General features: G+C 43.7%; 1 protein-coding gene across 1 annotated transcript in view; it reads right to left on the bottom strand.

Annotated features, from left to right (window-relative positions):
* The window catches only part of Palm2akap2 (PALM2 and AKAP2 fusion), a 295,986-nt gene that overhangs the window by 181,534 nt on the left and 93,972 nt on the right, over positions 1 to 20,480 (bottom strand). Inside the window, exons 4-5 of the mRNA XM_042695250.1 lie at positions 10,439 to 10,553; positions 8,913 to 8,934 (exon numbers count right to left, since the gene is read on the bottom strand). Of these exons, the coding sequence (XP_042551184.1) occupies positions 8,913 to 8,934; positions 10,439 to 10,553 (137 nt within the window). The remainder of the gene's footprint in view (positions 1 to 8,912; positions 8,935 to 10,438; positions 10,554 to 20,480) is intronic.

The raw sequence follows: 20,480 nt of genomic DNA, 5'->3' as shown, positions 1-20,480 counted from the left end.
GAAATGAGTGAAATTCTGATGAGTAGAGAACACTAGAAGGTCACTAAGTGCCCATGGCTACGAAGACTCTGACTGCTTTGGGCTCAGGGTCCCAGTTCCTTTATTGTTGGTTTTATTTCAAGAGTTTGGGTGCCAGGAGAGGTGCTGCAGACTGACCACTCAAAGTTCTGCTTTTAAAAATAAAAACGAGAGGTTGAGTGCTGGTGGCTGACTCCTGTAATCCTTGCTGCTCAAGAGGATGAGATCTGAGGACGGTGGTTTGAAGCCAGTCCAGGCAGAAAATCCATGAGACTCTTACCTCCAATAAACTACCAGAAAACCAGAAACAGGACTATGGCTCAAGTGGTAGAGTACTAGCCTTGGGCAAAAGTTCAGGAATAGCACCCAGACCCTGAGTTCAAGTCCTAGGACCAGCACAAAAAGAAAAATAATAAAAACGAGGGCCAGGTGCCAGTGGCAAATGCCTGTAATCCTAGCTACTTGGGAGGCTGAGATCTGAGGATAGTGGTTCAAGGCCAGCCTGGTCAGGAAAGTCCATGAGACTCTTAAGTCTAAGGAGCTAAGGCTCAAAGTGGTAAAGCGCTAGCCTTAAGCACAAAAAACCTAGGGACAACACCCAGGTTCTGAGTTCAAGCCCCAGGACTGGCACAAAAATTAAATTAAACATCCCCCAAACAAGGAAGAATTTCTAAACTCCACAGAAGGAGTGTGGCAGCCTGGGCTGCTAAATTCTAGAATTAAGTTTCAAAGAGACTACCTGGTACTGGTATGGGATAATCAGGCAGAAACAATACAGATGAATCTCATTTTCATTGCCGTTCAAGATTTGCCTAATCTCTAGAAAGATTAGTACTACTAGAGGTGTAGTATGTCTAGATCATCACAAAGACCTTGTATTCCCATGAAAGTGAGAGAAAAATATGCTTTAGTGGTTAGGGCAATCACCAGAACCCATTACTGGTCGAGTGATCATGTCCTGTAAGTGCTGATTTACGGCCATCTAGCGCCACGTGACACTACCTTTGGTTCCAACATGTAATATTTCTATCAGTGAAGGGGTGAAAAACAATGACTACTCTTTAGATGTGAGATGGCATTCACACCCTTGCTTCAAATGGAATCAGATGCAGAAATACAATATGTAAACACAGGATGGGGAGGTGGGGGGACTGCTCTTTGAAATGGGAGACACCACCAGAGCTCAGTGCCTCAAACGCTATGACCTCACTCCCTTCCCACCTTCCCTACCTGGAATGGAGACCGCCAATGCTCCGGAGAGACAATCCAATGAGAAGAAACAGATCAGTCATCTCAAGTTGACAAAAGGCAGAAAGGTGCATCCCTCACTCTTATGTTTGTCTTTTGGTTCAGAAATAAAAGAATTTTGTAGGTTGTGTTTGTGTGTGTGAACGGGTGTTTCCACTGGGAGCATTCAGATACCAGGCTTGGCTTGGGACAGATGTTGAGGCTGAGCAGGAGCCACTGTACCACCAAAGCTGAGGTTCTACTGTAGAAATGGAAACTAAAGGCCACAGGACCCGTGGGGTCAGCTACATGCCTATGGTGTCACGTACTATTTTTCTTTGGAGGGGTGTGATTGGTTTACCTCAGAGTACACTGAGCACCACCTTTTAGGAAGAATAGAGACAAAGTGGGGAGTGATGCAGAGTGTCTCAAAGCTATCCCATCAACCCAGGATAAGCACAAGAGGCTGGGCACTGCTTAGCCTTAAGGGAAAAGTAAGGATCTAGGAAGATAAGCTCAGAACAGACTTGTTCTGAGCAGTTCCAGGAGCAGGATAAGTACCAGCAGGTGGAAGATGGGGACAGACAAATAATATCTCCATCAGGAAGTATATTTCAACAGCTGGAACCAACTCTCAGAGTAGGCAGTCTGAAAGGAGGTTGAGATTTGCTCACAGAGGCATGACGATAATGTGTGACAGCGAAAGCAGGCCTTCTGTGTTTAGATAAGGGATTGGAATAGGCTTCCTGCTTCTGTAAAGCAATGATTCTAAATAAGTCCATTTATATAGAATCTAAGCCTTTAAAACACCAAGCCACCAGAATGTCTGTCATTATAGTGCCATACAAACAGTCCTCAGGTTGTGTAAATTTCCCAAAGGACATTCCTAAAGCAAGATGGATTACGTCCAAGAGAATCCTAATGATAAGTGCCATTGGTGGGTATGCTACACACATTCTAGTCACTATTAGCCATCGTTGATAATGAATCTGAACTCCCCATTCCAAAAGGCAGCCTGGACAAAGGAGTTAACACATGAAATCTGATTTCTCGCATAGCTTTGCTTGCATGTATTTCCACAGTAGATGCACATATGCAAATAACAAATAAAAGTAGAAAAAATATATTTAAATGAGATTCTGATCACATTACACCTTAAAAATGCATTTGCTGTTTACTTCTCTATTCATCTGCAGCATCTTCAAATATAAAGGATGAGGATGTAGTAGTATATGGAGTCTCCCTTACACAGCACTGATCATATCAATATATTCTCTTGAAGTTTACATTCCTTGAGGATCAGTGCTGCTAAATTCCTTTCCTAGATTTTAAAATTAATTCACATGCTCTGTCCTTCCCCATCCACAGGCTGACTCCTTGATGAGATCATGCCACATGTCCTTTGAGGTACAAGAACTTGTGGAGAGGAGCTGGGAAGCTGTTTACCCACAACTACCAAGTCATCAGCACCCAAGTCTCTAGTTAAACAAGTGGGAAGGTTTGTGAGTTCCATTGCTGATACCCAAGTTGACTTCATAAGTATATCTTGGCGCACCCATAAAGACCCCCTGGTTGGGCATTGGTGGCTCACGCCTGTAATCCTAGCTACTCAGGAGGTTGAGATTTGAGGATCAAGGTTCAAAGCCAGCTCAGGCAGGAAAGCCCGTGAGACTCTGATCTCCAATAAATCACCAGAAAACCAGAGGTGGCGCGGTGGTTCACTATGAGCTGAAGGGCTGAGGGAAAGCGCCTAGGCCCAGATTTCAAGCCCCACGACTTACCCAGAAAACCAAACCAAAACAAAATAAAAAAGGCCCCCTAGTATAAATGACTGCCAATATGTGGAGTATGTGGGTCCTTTGTAGTACAGCTTTGGTTTATATGTTTTTAGTTCCTTCATTCTATATCTAACTATCCTGAAATATACAGATCCAGCCCAGGTCTGGCCAGATACTACTGCCAGTTCTGTTCATCCCTAGAATTCTGTGAGTCTGTATGTGAGTCTGTGAGTCTCTATGCTAAGATATAGACATGTACATTTAGTCTATGAACATGACAGATATGATAGCTGTGTTGATTTTCCTTTACTCTAATATTAAAATAAGGAGGGATTTATTTCCCTCATAAAAATATTCAGGTTGAACTTTGGAAAGCAGTATGGAGGTTCCTCAAAAGACTCCATATAGAGCTCCCCAATGACCCAGCAATCCCACTTTTGGGCATTTACCCAAATGACCACAAACAAGGCCACACTAAAGCTACCAGCACAACTATGTTTATTGCAGCATTATTTACCATAGCTAAGATATGGAACCAACCCAGATGCCCCTCAGTAGATGAATGGATCAAGAAGATGTGGTATATATACACAATGGAATTCTATGCCTCCATCAGAAAGAATGACATTGCCCCATTTGTTAGGAAATGGAAAGGCTTGGAAAAAATTATATTAAGTGAAGTAAGCCAGGCCCAAAGAAACATAGGTCCCATGGTTTCCCTTATTTGCAATATCTAGTATAGGTATGAGTCAAGCGGAAAAAGTCAGAGAATGTGATGTTAGGAAAACGAACCCTCAAATATGTATTTTAATGTTTTTGTTTCATTCATGCATGTGTTTCTAACGCATTTATAATATTATTTCTTTGTTGCTTTGTATGTCCCTCCCCCACAGTGTAACCCCCGCTTTCACTATATTTGATGTCAGTATAACATGTGGAGGAGACGGGGACAAACAAGTCGTTTAAGGATTCAGGTGGACCTGTTGCAACAATGAGAAGTACAAAATGTCATGTCAAAACCAGCTTTACAATGTCGGTGGGGGGGAGGGAGGGGGGGTAGGATTGGGTGGGGGGAGGGGGGAGGCTGGGAAGGGAGGTGAAGGGTAAACAAAGGAGGAGGCTGCAATGCTTGGTAAGAAATGTATGCATTATCCTGCCCATGTAATTGTAACCCCTCCGTACAGTATGTTTTCAAATAAAATAAAATAAAATAAAAAAAAACAAAAAAACAAAAAAACAAAAAAAAAATATTCAGGTTGACCTATAGGAAAGATTTCTACTGACACAAATGTTAATAATTTTTAATTGTAAACATGTCATTACTCAGTTTGTTTTAAACAAAATCTTACCTAGAGCAGATAGTGCAAAACTTAACTGTGCAATTTTAGAAAATTCCAGTTGTATGTGCGTATGTTTGTGGGTTTTTTTCCCTATTTAAACCCTGATTCTCGGTGTATTTCTGGTACAGAGACTTATTGCTTGTATCCTTCTGATTTCAGAAGCACATATCTGTGCATGGCTGCCTGGCTGCCTTTGAATTCTATCTTCATAAATGTATTATTTTTAAGGATCCAGAAAAATTAGCAAGAAACAAATAGTCTTTCATTTGCTACTAACCCTTCCCCTCCAATATACCACAGAAACTAAGAAGCAATTTCAGGATTGAGGAGACTTGGAAATATATACCCATAATATACAAACAATTCCCAAAGGATTCTTGCAATGAACTCATATGTTTGAAAATCTTCTCCACCCAGCTTCTGTCTCATTAGCTTCAATTTGTGCAACTCCAATAAGGAAAATACAAGGCACAGTGCAGATTAAGTGCTACAAAGACCAGAATCACAATCACAAGAGTCTCCTGAAGCTGGAAGTAAAAGACTTGATTATTTCCTCAAAATTCCCTTCTCTTTGGTCTTCAGTGAGATCAAGGGCTAGTGTCAACTTTGTGTGGCTTCTGTACACGCTGTATCTGAGGTCGGGCTTAGGAAGGAAAGGGCTCCAGAGATAAGAATAGCAGAGCACTCATGTCATTAATCAAGCTCAGAGAAAGCCCCTTGGATAGTCCTGGTCTCAAAACCAAAGTGTTCCCCAGGACTTACTAGCCGCTCTGCTGTTCCCCTCCATCTCAAGCGACATTTCTGCTGTTGGTGAATAGAGGATTGACAGGTTGGGGAGCTGGGAGGAAGTATAATTTAGTATATCTGGTAGCAGAGAACAGGGAGTACAATTGGGCTCAGTGTTAGGAGACCCAATGGATTGACAGTCGAGACAGCAGCTTGTCTTCCCTACACAATGGACTGCTGAGGTGGCTGCTGAACAGGAGGATCACAGTTAACAAAGCCCAGCATTTGCCCAATGACTCGTATTCAGCAGAGTAGCTGAGGCAGGAGAGATCCTGGCCAGAGAGCTCAAGCCCCAGGACTGCTCTGGGCATGGGAAGAGTCATCAGAATGTTCTAGAGTCTAGGACAATGAGTTCAGAGGGTGGAGAGACGAAGGAGACGGGACAATAAGAGGCTTTAACAACTTGAGATTGACCAAAAATGGAACAACATATTAAAAATTGTGTAATAGACAGTACAGCTGAATTGGAAATGGAGCTGGATGTGCCCTACACATTCAAAAGACCAATTTTATACGCACTGAAACAAACTCCAGAATTTACCCCATGAGTTCAACACTTCAGGCTAGGTTTCAGACAGAAACACTACTCAGTGAACTCACCATTTGCTGACTGATAGCAACAGGAAGTGTTGCTGTGCAAAGGAGGGAGGGCTTCCGCTTTGCACAAACATTAGCAGGCACACTGCACTATCAGAAGAGAAAGGGAAACCCTGGAGTAAGTCAAGAAGAATCTGAGCATCTTCCATGGAGAAGTGGGAAAGTGAAGTAGGAAGATTCTGGAAAGCTGGGCTCCATATATCACAACCAAGTCAAAGAATCCCGGAACTCATCAGTGATGACATCTAACTGTGCACAGCGTATCTTCCAGCATGCCCCCAGTGGAACCTGTATCACTGTTCACCAGTTTCTCTTACACTACAGCGCTGGGCTCACTGGCTACAAGTGATGCTCATGGTGCTCTTAACTCCTCCTTTTCCTCCTCCTAGCACCCACCAGTTCTGTAGCCTCTGCTTCCTCCATATCTCCATACCTGCCCCCCTTTTTTCCCTCCTGTTGATACTGCTGTAGCAGTGGCAGTTTTCTTTCTTTCTTTTTTTCTAATTTCCTGTTGAAGAGGACTATAAATAGATGCTCTGCACCAACCAGATCATTCACCAATTCATCTGAGCCTAAACCATCAGAATATACCGATAGCAGATCACTATATTCTTAGAAAAAAGGTAGAGTTCCTTTTAGAGAATGAACTTTTCCACATCAACCATTTGGGAAGAATGAATAGGGTTTAAGGATTAGGCAAGCAGATCTTGGGTTGGAAAACATTTCAGGTTACTTTCACTTTCTCAGTATTTATGTCCTTAGTTTGAATCCTGGACATGGTTGGGCATATTGCTATAAGAAATGAAGCCAGACTTTTGAAAAAGCCTTTGGAGACCCTTGCAGATGGGTTTGGATTTGAATCAAGAGCTCTGAGAATAGCCACATGTCTGAAGTTGAAAATTACCTTCTATGTTGTTGAATTGACCTTCCATTGACTCCTGAACTTAGGTTGCAGACATGCATCTACTCTCACTGTAGGGAGCTACGGAAGGATGTGTCTCAAATCAAACAAGGCAGAACCAGAGAGAGCACAGTCTGAGGGAGGCCAGTCTTGAAAGGTAGAGGCAGTTTGGTGACGGCAGTCCATAGGAAGACATAGCAATAATCTGGGACTAGAAGAACAATTTCCAAAAATCTGTGGTGTCAGGGAATCTGCCTTTCTGCATTCAGGCAAGATGGAAGCTCAAGCCATGAAGATCAAGTAAGAGCTCATACTCTAGTCTCTTGCATGTCTGGTAAGTTCTATGCATAATAGAATCACTGGAGGTCACAGATAGCAAGAGCCACAGTTAGATTCAGCACCTAAAAGCACTTGTGATTTAGGACTTATGTCTCAGTCTCTTCTGGGTGACAGTTTCCAGACAGATGAGAAGGTGATACAGGTGCCCCTCCCCAGCACTCACTGCCTACAAGCTCCATGGCCATGGTCCTTGGGAGGCTGGGCTATCTGTCCTCTGCTAAGAGATAAGCGAATGGAGAGTGGCACAAAAATGGCCAGGGAATCTTCCTCAATACATCGTTAGGGAGTGGTCCAAAGTCCAGTCAGGAGGGATAACAACATGATAGACCAACAGGAAGGATAACAAGCAGCACTTCCAAACCTTCTTGTCTCCTCCTACATGGGCGGTGCTTGGTTGATTATTGGTAGCATCTACACAGTGAGAGCAATCCAAGTCAGATGGTGTAATCAGAAATGTCTCAGAAACTGAGATTTCCCAAGCCATTATTGTTCTATATGAATTTCTTGTTAATGCTTAGCAGCAACCGTTGATAGATTCTAAGAGAGTTTGACAGCACTAAGCTTTTGAAACAAAGAATGAAAAAAATAGCCTAGAGTCTTTCAAGTAGGATGTGCTTCTTACCCTCAGGCATTACATTACCCTCATTGCATTCTTGGAAGCGTGTGTTCTATTCTCTCCTTCAGATGCTTCTCTTTACCAGTTGGTGTGCTGTGGTAAGAACCCCAGGTGGCAGGAATCAAAAGCCAGGGTGGCAGGTGAGACCAGGAAAACCCCTCTTTGGGCTCCCTAAGAATTTCACATCCTCCCAAACATGGAAGATGGGAGTCATGGGCAACTTTCTTCCCTATCAGTGAGGATTAAGATGCTTCAACCTCTATGAATGCTTAGGAAGCAGGGGAAAACAGTGAGAAGGCAAAATGACAGTTCAGGGTGCAAACGATGAGGGCTGGTGGTGAGAGTGTATAATGTACTTTCTATTCTGCTTGTTACGTCAGACTACGACCCCACACCCCCAACTCAGTGGGAAATTCAGGTCCCTTCTCTCTCCTAGTTATCAGAAAGAAGTCCAGGCAAGGTCTTGGTGTGCAAAGGAGAGAGAGAAAGAGAGAGAGAGAGAGAGAGAGAGAACGAACCATACAGAATGTGACAATATGATCTCTTCAGTATGTGGGGTGCATGTGTCCCATCCCCAGTACAACCCAGTGGTGCCTTCCTGCTGACCAGATGGACACATGTTCTCCTCCTCATGCAACACCCCAATACCCCAAGGTGACCCCCTTAGTTCATGTTCCACCCTCAAAATTCAAAACAAGTGTCTCCTCTACAAGTCTCATCTTCTTCTATCACTTGTTTTTCTTGTAGCAAGAACTGTCATAGATTCTCTTCTCCCAGGTCAAAAAAATTCCAGTGTCTGAAAGAAGAAAGACAGGAAGGAAGAAGGAAAGAGGAAGGGAAGAAGAAGGGAAGGGAGAAAGGAGGGAAATAGGGATAGAAAAAAGGGATGAAGTGGAAGAGAGAAAGAAAAAGGAAAACACCAGAGGCTTTGGAAGAATGTCCTAAACACTGAATGATCTGATGTGTGGTGCAATCTAGTCACCAGGACAACCCACCTCCTTTCCACAAGGTGCCTGATTCCAATCTGGTCATGACCTCAGCACGGATCTTTGCTGAGCTGCTTTCAAGAAAGGCCCAGGCAGTGAGCCTTCAAGAACTAATGGAAGGAGCAAGTCAATAAACAGTTGTGGCAGTGAGGCCAGGAAGGTGGGCCTCCTGGGCCTTGCCAGCCCAGCAGTGCTGCCCCATGCCTACAATTCCCTTACAAAGTCACATGTCATGTCTCTTGGTAAGCCTATGTGAATGAGACCCGCTAAGCAGACAAGATCAAGAGGAAAATATCCATCATAGATGGGGCGGAGTGCACTTACCTCCATCCGCAGTGGAGAAGCTCTGTGGAAAGAAAAGCAGGGCAGAGCATTACTGCACAGGTGGGACACAATCCCTCGTCCCTTTAACTGCCCTTCCCTCAGGCCCAGGCCTCACATTGAACTGTGCTGGAAAAGCCCCCATACTCAGCTGTCTTCTAGGAAATTCGATTGGGACCCACAAATTTAGAGAAACAGTTAAGTATTTACCGTTCCCATTTTCTACTGAATTTCTATTTATTGAGAGACGCATTCGAATGACCCAGGAAATAGCCGTGTTTATGTTCGAGAAGTGATACTAGGAAAATCCCCTCTTACAATTTCACTAGGCTGGCACTGAGGCCTGAACTCAGCTGTCCCTTAGCTTTTTCACTCAAGCCTGGCTTTCTGCCCCTTGGGTCATGCCTTCAATTCTGGCTGTCTTCTGATTAATTGAAGGTAAGAATCTCATGTGCTTTCTTTTGTCTGGGCTGGCTTCCCTCGAAACTCAGACCTCAGCCTCCTGATGGACAGTTTTTGTATCACTGGGGGTACTAAGGAGACAGGGGACTTACAGGTTCCCTGCTCCTTACTGTGTGGTATCACTCATTTTTCAGGCAGCAAAATCCTTGTCTTCACATTCTTTCTACTTAGAATTTGTGTCCTTTTGATACAGTGTCAACTCTGGCCATTTATAAAGGAAAGACTCACAAAGCTAAGTATAATTAAAGCCCCTGGGAATGTGCTTCATGTTTAATAGAAATTGGGTTAAAAATTCTTCAATCCAACAGAAGACCTTCCATGAGGCAGGGGGATATGTACAACAGGTAAATGGTATTTATTTAATGAGTCTTTTTGTTTTTCCCCTTGGTCCTGGGGCTTGAACTCTGGGCCTAAGCACTGTGCCTGAGCTTCTTTTGCTCAAGGTGAGCCCTCCACCACTTGAGCCACAGTGCCACTTCTGGCTTTTTTGAGTAGTTTATTGGAGGTAAAAGTCTCACAGAGTTTCCTGCCTGGGCTGGCTTCGAACTGTGATCCTCAGATCTCAGCCTCCTAAGTAGCTAGGATCACAGACATGAGCCACCAGCACCTAGCTGATAAGTCTTCTTGATGTCTCCTAGTAGATCAGGTTGGCCCCACACACAAAGACAAGACCTCCCTAAGGACAGGTGTGGCAGCACACCTATGTAGAAAGCAGAGGGAGGAGGATCGTCATCCAAAGCTAGCCAAAGGCCACACTAGAAGACTCTATCTGAAAAATAACTAAAGTTAGAAAAGGGTTTAGAAATGTGGCTCTTGTGGTAGAATGTCTGCTGGGCAAGGGGGCTTTGAGTTCAAACTCCAGTACCACAAAAAAAAAAAGAAGAAGAAGAAGAGAAAACAAGAAAGAAGAAACAGGTTACTCTTGGTTTCAGGGCTAGCAAGCCAGCCTCATATGCCTGCCCTCATTTCACAGAGTATGTAGTTCAAACTAGCCTCCAGCTGGCATCATTTTTCTGAGGCTTGCTCCTTGGGTGTGACTTAAGAGAAATTCTACTTGGTTTATTCACCTTCTGCAAGTCCTTGAAGGATTTCTCAGTCTCCTTTAGTTTCTCTAGGATGATTTGTTCTTTGGCTGATATCTGGGACTCTTCACATTCGAGCGTTTGTATTTCCTGCTCCAGCCTGAAAGACACACAAACAGAAGACAAGTTGTTTTACTATTCTGCAAAATTGCAGCTCCTTCCTGATGGGGAAGTTTACTTTCCTAGTAGTCTCAGTTTTACATTATGCTCAGGAACCAGGCCAATTTTACATTACAGAGCGTCCTTTATATCTGTCTTTGTTGTCTGGTGGATATTGGTCTAAGAAAAACAGCCCAGGGCTACTTCTGCTAGTTCATGGCTATTATTCTCAAATACGTTTTGGTGTTCCCCCTCCAGCACTACTGATGTGACATTTCTTAGTTAGAGTTAGATTATATTTATACAACACAAGGATATACCATGGGGAGGAAAAACTTCACATTCTCCTAGCAATCTCAGAATAATTGCTCTTCTCTAGGATGGCCACAGGGAAGCAAGTCCTGCTGAAAGGAAAGATACTGCTAAGAAATCTAGGGAGCCGACTATTTCTCCTGGTTTCTTCAGCCAAAAAAGAAGGGAGGTGGCAGAGACAGAGGCAACTGCCTGGGCGCTTCTAGAACTTTCCTCAATATTTATAGCCATTGCACATATTTTTAGAAAAGGAAGTTTCAACACTTTTAGGAGATAGGAGATTTCAATAATATTCCAGAAGAGTCAGCTATGGTGGAGAATGCCCATAATCCCAGCATTTGGAAGGCTGAGGCAGGTAAATTTGAGCCTGGCCTATGTAGTAGGTCCCGTTCTCAAAACATTTTTTAAAAAAGAAACCAAATAATGTACAAGAAGAGCAACTACAGCTATGACTTGGGGCAGTCACAGCATCTGTATTCTTTTAGTGAAATAACAAGAATAGTAATTAGCTTTTATTAATCATTTACTCTGTGCCCCGAAATGTTTGCATGGGCTATGATTATTATTTTTTAACTTTTACCAATGACCCAATGAATAAGGAGTCTCCATTTTACAAATGGGATCACTCAGGCTTGACATAGTTAAGTAGCTAGTTTATTGTTGTACATTTGTCACACAAAGATGCATCATACCAGGAGGCCTAACTCTGGTCCTTGCTTCTAACCATAGTGGCTAAACCCTGACCGTGTAGGACCTACAGTATCTCTCATTCCTTCCTTGTAAATATTCTCTACATTGACTGGCATACCGAGTTGGTGCTCTGATATAGCCGTTTCTTTAGTGCTTTTGGAGAAACACCAGACTGCTGTGCCTCTTGAACTCGTTGTTTGAATTTGTTTATTCATTCAGTCCCTCACTATTCATTTTCATTCAAAGCTAGTGCTCTACCAATTTGAGCCACGCCACCACTTCTGATTTTCTGGCAGTTAATTGGAGATAAGTCATACAGACTTATGAATCCTGCCCAGGCTGGATTCAAACCACTATCCTTAGATCTCAGCTTCCTGGGGAGCTAGGATTACAGGTGTGAGCCGCAGGCGCTCAGCCTATTTTTGCTTCTGGTCCCTTTCTCCTGCTCACGCTGAAGGCTTTGCTGTAGTGCATGCCCGCAGGTACCAACCCAGGCCCTTGTTCTCCTCTCCTATCTTCTGAGCTGCTCTTGGGAACTGGCTGCCAAGCCCTTGGATTTACACCTATGATGGAGAGTTCAGAGTCAATCTTCAGAGAGGTACTCACTAAGATATAGACTTGGATTTAAGGAGACACTGTGTCCCTTCAAAGACCTTTTTTATTTCCTTCCTGGGTGCCAGGAAACTAAACATAGGGTGGATGAAACCTTACAGCAATTACTTTATTATGAGTCAAATTCTATAACCAAATACCTCCTCCAAATGGCCACAGCTTAGATGTATCATTTCACTCAGAGAAGAAAGTGGAAGTCCTAACAACTTGCAGGACCCCAAAGCACTCAGCCATCTTCCTAGACCTATCTAGCCTCCCTCCCCACCCTCCACCTCTCTTAGCTTGGGTGTTTAGCTCATCCAAAGGTCTCCTCTCCTGTCTGTTCACTCGACCTAGTGTGCTCTCCCTTCTCCAGGAAACTCAGCCCAAACCCCAAACCATTCTTGGTCTCAGCTCAGATGCCTTCTGCTTCCTAAGGCTTTCAGAGATTCACTACCAGGAAATACTCTTTTCCCCCATCCCCCTTCCCACCCATGCATATTTGATAAGCAGAGAGCGCTTATCAAATCTGTTATATACCCCAGTATGGTTTTTAGTTTGTTTGTTTCCTGGGGGATATTTGGCAATGGTGAGTTATTCTGGCTGTCCATAACTCAAGGAGAGTATCATTGCTGCTCCTGACATGAAACAAATAGTGGTCAGGATGCTGTTAAACATCCTGCAACGAAATAGGACAATCCTCATACACACACACACACACACACACACACACACACACACACACACACACACAAAAGAATTATTTTACTCTCAAATAACAACATACCTTATTAAGTTCAGCACCTAGATTAAAAATTTATCAAGAGGATGGTAGGGGAAAAACAAAGGAGGAGGCAACAATGCTTGATAAGAAATGTACTCATTACCTTACTCATGTAATTGTAACCATTCTGGACAGTATTTTCTCACTAAAAAACTTATTAAAAAATTCATCAAGAGGAGGACAGAATGTTCAATAATCAGACGCTGAGTGAGTTGTTTTTTTTTTTTTAAAGCTGAAGTACATTGCACACAAAGCTACACCAGTGAAGATGTGACTATCAGATCTCAGGAGTCTGAGATCGGAGAGAATTCTCAGCCAACACTGACTTGAGAGCCCGTGCGTGTGGGGGGCTGACAGACAAATACAATCCAGAGGCGAGAAGACCAAGCTACATACATCAAGATATAAACACAGGGAAAATAGAAAAGAAAACAACTTTCTCCCAAATGTTCAGCACAACTTTCTATGTACATCTATGTAAATAATTTGTGGGGGAGTTGAGGAGAGGAATGTGAATGTGGAAGAAAACAGAGAGCCAAGTGACCTGTATCTGAATCCGTTCAATGCTATGAAGGGCTCCTACATAGATGGGATGAGGTTACTGGCCACTGGGTTCTGGGCCCACTTCATTTCAATTTCAAAGAACAGGGAGCTTCGGCAGATGTTTAGGATGTAACAGCAGACATTACTCTAAGAATTATTTCTGCTGCCCCCTTGCCCCTTGGGAATGGTACATATTTTTCTGACCTACTGATGTGGATCTTGACCACATGATTTGCTTTGCCCCCCTAGTGGTTGGAATATACTACCTTGTCCTTTAACTTTGTGACCTGTTTTAGCTAATGAGGTATCAGCAGACATGGCATAAGCATGGGTGGGCTTGTCCTCTTGCAGTTCTGCCTCTGCCAAGGGAAGAGCTTCTCTGGGTAACTGGTCCTTTGACCTGGTCCTCAGAAAGAACTCCGAGCCGACATGAGCTTAGCCCACAGTCAGAACACTTGCCTAGTCAAAACTACTCCTAAGGGCCTGGGAAGTTGGCTCAGTGGTAGAGCGCTTGCCTGGCATGCATGAAGCCCTGGGTTCGATTCCTCAGCACCACCTAAGTAGAAAATAGCCAGAAGTGGCACTGTGGCTCAAGAATGAGCTGAATTGCTGAGGGACAGCGTCCAGGCCCAGAGTTCAGGCTCCACTGACAAAAAAAAACAAAAAAGCTACTCCTAAGTCAGAGCCCAGCCTACTCATAGAAGTGTCAGCAAAAAGAAATGACTTTTGGTTTAAGCCAGCCAATGAGTTTGAGGAGTTTGTTATCTAGCATTATTGTAGTAATAATTAACTGAGGCAAGGCAAACATATGTTTGTGGATGCATAATATTATACATGTATATTACTATTACATTCCAATTAAATGTAATACACACATATTTTTTGCATATATGTATATGTTATATGTACATTTACGTATCCAATAATAATTGCAGTTAAAACTTAGAAAGAATATAAGCTACCCTGTTCCTCCTTCCTTTAAGCCTCAGAGAAATCTGAGTGCTCTATATAGTTTTTTTTTTGGTCGGTCGTGGGGCTTGAACTCTGGGCCTGGGCGTTGTCCCTCAGCTCTTCAACTCAAGGCGAGCGCTCTACCACTTGAGCTACAGCGCCACTTCCGCCTCAGAGAAATCTGGAGGGAAGTTGAGTACTCTTTCATGAGGATTAAGTTTGAGGAACAAAAGAAAAATGTCATTGGTATCTGTCTTTGGATAATAAGATTCCTGATGATTTTAATTTTGTTTTTATACTTTTTAATTTAAAATTTTCATGTAGCTTGGTCATAGAGTGCTTATGATCCCTAGTACTGAAAAAAAAAAGAAACTAATGTATGATTTCTCTAACTAGATTGCTTTACTTACAAAAACAACCAGAAACTGGCACTGGCAGCTCACACCTGTAATCCTAGCTATTTAGGTGGCTGAGATCTGAGTTCAAAGCCAACCTGGGGACTGAAAAGTCTGTGAGATTCATATCTACAATTCACCATCAAAAAACTGGAGGTGAGCTGTGGATCAAGTGGTAGAGCACCAAGCCATGAGCCAAAAAGCCAAGTGAGAGTAGGAGGCCCTCGGGTCAAGTCCCAGTACTTGCAATAAACAAATAAAACAACCAGCTGCTTAAAAGAAAATACTTCCTGAGGCTTCATGCTGAGCCAGGATTTCAGCTTCAGTGTTAACTAAAGGAGTTAAATGGCACCCTTCAAGAATATGTAAGTTCAGGGCTGGGAAGGTGGCTCAGTGGTAGAGCGCATGCCTTGCATGCCAGAGGCCCTGGGTTCAATTCCTCAGCACCACATAAGCAAAAAGAAAAAAGCTGGAAGTGGCGCTGTGGCTCAAGTGGTAGAGGGCTAGCCTTGAGCTGAAGAGCTGAGGGACAGCGCCCGGGCCCAGAGTTCAGACTCAGACCCCACGACAAGACCAAAAAAAAAAAAAAAAAATGTAAATTCAAAGCCAACATTTATTGTTTGGCTAGACAAGCCACATTTTAGGAGATATCTAAACAAATAAATGGTGTTAAAAATAGTAGGCTAAAAAATTGGATGTCTTCAAGTAACTCACTGTAATGCAGCTGTCCCGGGTGGTTAAGAATTCTCAGTGAGTCTATGCCCACTGGCTGGACTGCTATCTTCACAGCCTGTTCCTACCCTAGGGCTTTCAGGGAGCTCAGCCATATAGTTCAGGTGCTAAAGATTTGGGTCATGATACTGTGCTGTGTAACTGAGAAGCAATGAAGAGAAGGTGTGTATGGGGGGAGGTCTGAGGGGGCAAGGAAATGAAACCTCTGTGATAACTACTAAGTTTCAGTCTCGAAGGGAATGACTGAAGCAAGTGGCAGTCTTTGTGCAAGTCAGAGCACATCAGATCCAAGAAGCAGACTTTTCTACAAAATTTTCCACAAAAACTTCCTTCAAGTCATACAGGACTTGGAGCCAGGTCCTAAGGGTACTAGAATGGCCCAGGCCACCAACTCTCTCAAGAAAACCTGAATCCTGGGACTTGGGACCTTCCCTAGAAACAGTGTCATGGACTTAACAACCATCACCTTAGCCAGGCTAGACACGCAACTGGTTTGTAGTGTCATGGCTGAAACCTAACACGGTCTTCTGAGGAGGTGCCAAATAGATATTGCTGTGCTAAAAATAAAGAATGGGCAGTAAGTGTAACCTATACGCAAGGGTAATCGAGGTTCTCTGGCCTGTGACAGGGGTACACCTCGGTCTCTGACTGGCCTGCATGGTGTAGACCTGAAATAACTGTAAGGAAAGATGAAGCACTGCAACTGTGGAAGTTTAATTTGCTGGGCATGAGGTATCGATTGGGGCCAGTCTTATAAAATCCATCTAACCCCCACAGAACATCCTCACAGAGAAACACAAAGGACCTCTGGCTCTATGAAGCACATTTATCAGCCTCTATTTCAGAATTCATTCGTGCATTCATCCATCGAACTTTATGCAAACACTTAGCCTGTACCAGGCGCTGTGCTGAGCTGCAGGGACTGAGAGATAAATCAAACACAGTGCCTACTCAGGGCTCTTGGTGAAGCAATGAAAGCACCCACATAAACACATAAATTATACTACAACCCAAAAAGGCGAGAAGAGAGGAAAGAACAATGTGCTGGGAACACATGGTCTTGCTGGAAGTGCATGGTAAGGACTCCAAGCTGTCTGCCCAGTGATTCTTCTCTTCTTCCTCCATACTAACAGAATTCTTAATTTGTTGGTCATGACAAGGAGCCTATGTTAAAAAAAAAAAAAGTACACATCTGGGCTTCTATTGCAGATAAACACAGCCACGACGTAGCTTCGGTCAATGGAATGTAAGTAAAATGATCAGGAGGGACTCCTGGGAAAGCTCTGTAAAGGGGGGAAGGAAGGCTGGCAGAAATGGCATGTACCCTACCTTTCCCCTTTTCCCTGCCTCATGCAGGAACCTGGTACAAGGGAGATATATTAGCTTCTCTTTGCGGCTATCACACCTACCACAAACCTAGTAGATTACAACATGGGTATATAATCTTACATTTCCACAGGTCAGACCTCTCACACAGAAGTAACCAGGCTAAAATCCAAGTATGGGCAGAATTTGTTTCCGTCTTGTAGGCTCTAAGGGCAAAACTATTTCCTTCCTTTTTCTAGCTCCTGTTGGCCACTGGCATTCTTTGCCTCCTAGCTCTCCCTCCATCTCTGAGGTTGGCTTGCTGCATTTCTCTGACCATTCTTCTGTGTTCAGCTCTCTCCTGATTCTCTCTTTATTCTACTTGCTATGACTTGGATATGATTTGGTAGGGCTTCCCAAAGGCTCATGGGGCTGGAAGCGTAGCTCCAATGTGGCCGTGTTGAGGATGAAATCTTTTATAAGAGATGGGGCCTAGTGGAAGGTAGTCAGTTCCTTAAGGGAGCAGTCCTTGAAAGGGATTATTATTGTTCTCAGGGAATCCCAGTTTCCACAAGAACAAATTGTTATAAAAAGAGCATATCTAGTCCTGAATACCTATTGTTTCCTGTCTCACCCTGTGATTCCTTGCTCCTGCACTCACCCTGCCATGGTGCATCTTATAAGATGTGATGCAGCCAAGGGGCCTCAGCCAACAGGGATTAGGATGTGAACATCGTTGAGGGTCTGTTATTCTGACCACCATATAGGATACGATGGTAGAGGCAAAACAGTCATCTTGTGTCCACAGAGGGAAGGGTATGAGTGTGAAGATAGAGGGAGGGAAAAAGGGAAGGAGGAAAAGAGGAAGGGAGGGAGGGGAGAAGGGGAGTATTTGGGTCTCAGAGGGGAAAATGAGAAAACAGACCACCTCTGGACTATCCAGCTCCTGAGTTCTAGTTGTGAGTTTAAAACACTTGTGACCACAGCTGAATGCAATTTCCAGCCTACACTAAGTGGTAAGAAAACCTGACTGAGTAGGTGGTATGTTAGTTGGGTTTTGAAGGACCCACTTGAAAGGTAGGCAGGAGAAAGGAATGTGCTAGGTAGAGGAGATTGCATGAGCTTGGAATCAGATTATCGTATGTCCCTACTTTCCACTCAAAGGCATGTGACCTTATGTAACATTTTCAGTGATACCGTGCTCTCTTTCCAGTTATGTGGCAGTATAGTACTTCAGATTGGCCCTCACCATTCCTGCCCCTTTGCAATGGTTCACTGTGTGTGCTTTCCTTTGGCTGTGTCTTACCTGGCCCCCAAATCCATCGTCTTCAAGACTGCTGAAAACCAACCTTCCCTCAAAGTCCAAATAGAGAAAGTAGGAAAAGACTGGATGAAAAGGGTGCTGGCCAAGAGTTCTCCATTTTCTCATGCTTTCCACGATCCTCTGCTACACCTATATCCTTGACTTCTAGGAGCCAGTATGGGGCTCCTTTGCTTCAGGTAGGAGTGCGGTGGGGTCTGAAAGTTGAGTCTAAAAGCGTATAGTCTCATATAAACTTGGGTTTCCAATAGTTTTAATTTCTTGGGAGAGTTTGCCTGTAAACTCAGTGTGCTTCATTTTTTCTTTCTCCATCAGTGAGCATGATTATAATTCATCATTTTAATCCTAACAGTTTAGGTGTTTAGGTGTTTTATATATAGTAATGTAATGTAACAAGAATAGTGATGATTCAGACTGTGGCATGCCTACTATTAGGTGCTTAGCACTGTTTTAAGTTTTTAATGTCTACTATCATATTTAACTATCACAATATGCAGAAGGAAAGAGTATCTTTGACGTTCCATTGCACAAAGATGCTGAGACTAAGTTCACGGACTTGCTCTGGTTTGCAGAGATGGGGTTGGGGCTGGGATGGTGGTTCCACCCACCACCTCCTCTTCTTTCTTCCTCACTCCCTCCTACACAGTGCAACATAATATAGTTTTGATTCTCACAGGACCATGAAAGGTGAAATAAAGCGCTGTGTATCCCCTATAGTCTTATATCTTGAAGGCTTTGTCCCCAGCCTGTGGTATTATTTAAAGATGGTGGAACTGTGAAGAGGTGGGGCCTAGTGGAAGGAAGCTAGGTCACTGGCCTGTGCTGTTGGATTAGATATTGGAATCCTGACCTTTCTTCTTCATCTCTTTGCCTCTTTGCTGCCCCGAGATGAACAGTTTTCTCTAGCATAAGCTCACTGTAAGATATGAGGCTCTGTCTTACTTCCAGGCTGCCAAATCAACAGTTAGCCAACCATGAACCAAAAGAACTTTTCTTCCTTAAAAGTTGGCTATTTCAGGTATTTTGTGATGGTCACAGAAAACTGGCTAACACACTGGGAGTAGATGTTCTTCAGAAGCATGAAGTTCCTGAACTGTACTCTAACCCACAGTAAGCTGAAAATCCTCCACATATGAGAGCATGCCCCTACCCTCCAGACCACCCATTCTCCCTGCGGCCAGCACTGACCTTCACAATGCTGGCTTGCATATTTGGCAAGGTTTGTTTCCCTGTTGTTCTCACTAATTATCTCAGTTCTTCCACTGAGAAGTGCAGACATCTAGTTTAGTAAACATTTTGATTTATAAGAGCCCTGTCTGGGAAATGGGAAGATCCAAGGAACTGATTGTCCATGGAGGAGCACAAATATAAGCTAGGGCCCCCGTAGCAGGGTAAGGGGTAGTAGACAGAGAAATGATGTGAAGACCAGGGGCAAGGGGACTTCCAGCTCCCCTGTGGAGCAGCAACTGAGCCAAGGCAAGATTAGCAATGAAGAATGCTCACAGAATCTCCGGACTCTAACAAGCTTGCCACCACTGAGTTCTTCCCCCAGCTCCTCTGAGCAGCACATTCTGCCACCTCCCTTGCTACTGAGGGACCCAGGAAGGCTACACACTCCCCTCAGCCAAACCCACTCCTGCCTTGTTGATATGAGTAAATCTCAGCAAATACTTCCAGAAAAGGCTAGCTGAAGGTACTTAAGTCAGATCTGTTCTCTTGTCTTGAACTGCAATTTCATACTTGAGCAGTCAAGTGGGGTGACTTTCTGAGTGACCTGCCAAAACAAGAACCTAGAAAGGAACTGGCTGGTTGCTCAGTGGGTAGGAAAGCCCCCACATCTTTATGCATCCAGAATGAGTGAAAACACAAAGATGGCTGTTCCAGGTTCAATTCCCATCTTCCCCTTTGCTCATGGCAATGCAATATCTACAGCTGAGCTGGGTGTGTGGCCACAACAAATGAAATTCACACTTCTGTGAAAATGTGGCAGAGCAGCTTCTAGAATCTTTCTTAGTGCTTTCTTCTTTAGCCCTTTCTTTAACCTTCCACCTGAAATGCACATGTGTGCAGGTGGAGCTGTAACTCCCACCTTGAATGCAAAAGACGAGGACCAGTCCTTACAGGTAGCAGAGGGATAAGTTGGAAGCTAACTTACAGAGAATGCCAGCAGACAGCTGGAGAGAGAGAGAAAGAGAGAGAGAGAGAGAGAGAGAGAGAGAGAGAGAGAGAGAGAGAGAAAGAGAGAGAGAACTAGTATCTTTACACCTTTATTATTGTGAGTCTGTCACATGCTTGCACATCGAA

The sequence above is a fragment of the Dipodomys spectabilis genome, unplaced genomic scaffold, assembly GCF_019054845.1.
Source record: "Dipodomys spectabilis isolate Male_0828 unplaced genomic scaffold, ASM1905484v1 ptg000006l, whole genome shotgun sequence".
Lineage (NCBI taxonomy): Eukaryota > Metazoa > Chordata > Mammalia > Rodentia > Heteromyidae > Dipodomys > Dipodomys spectabilis.
The sequence above is the reverse complement of the archived record's forward strand: the minus strand, read 5'-3'. Positions and strand labels throughout refer to the sequence as shown.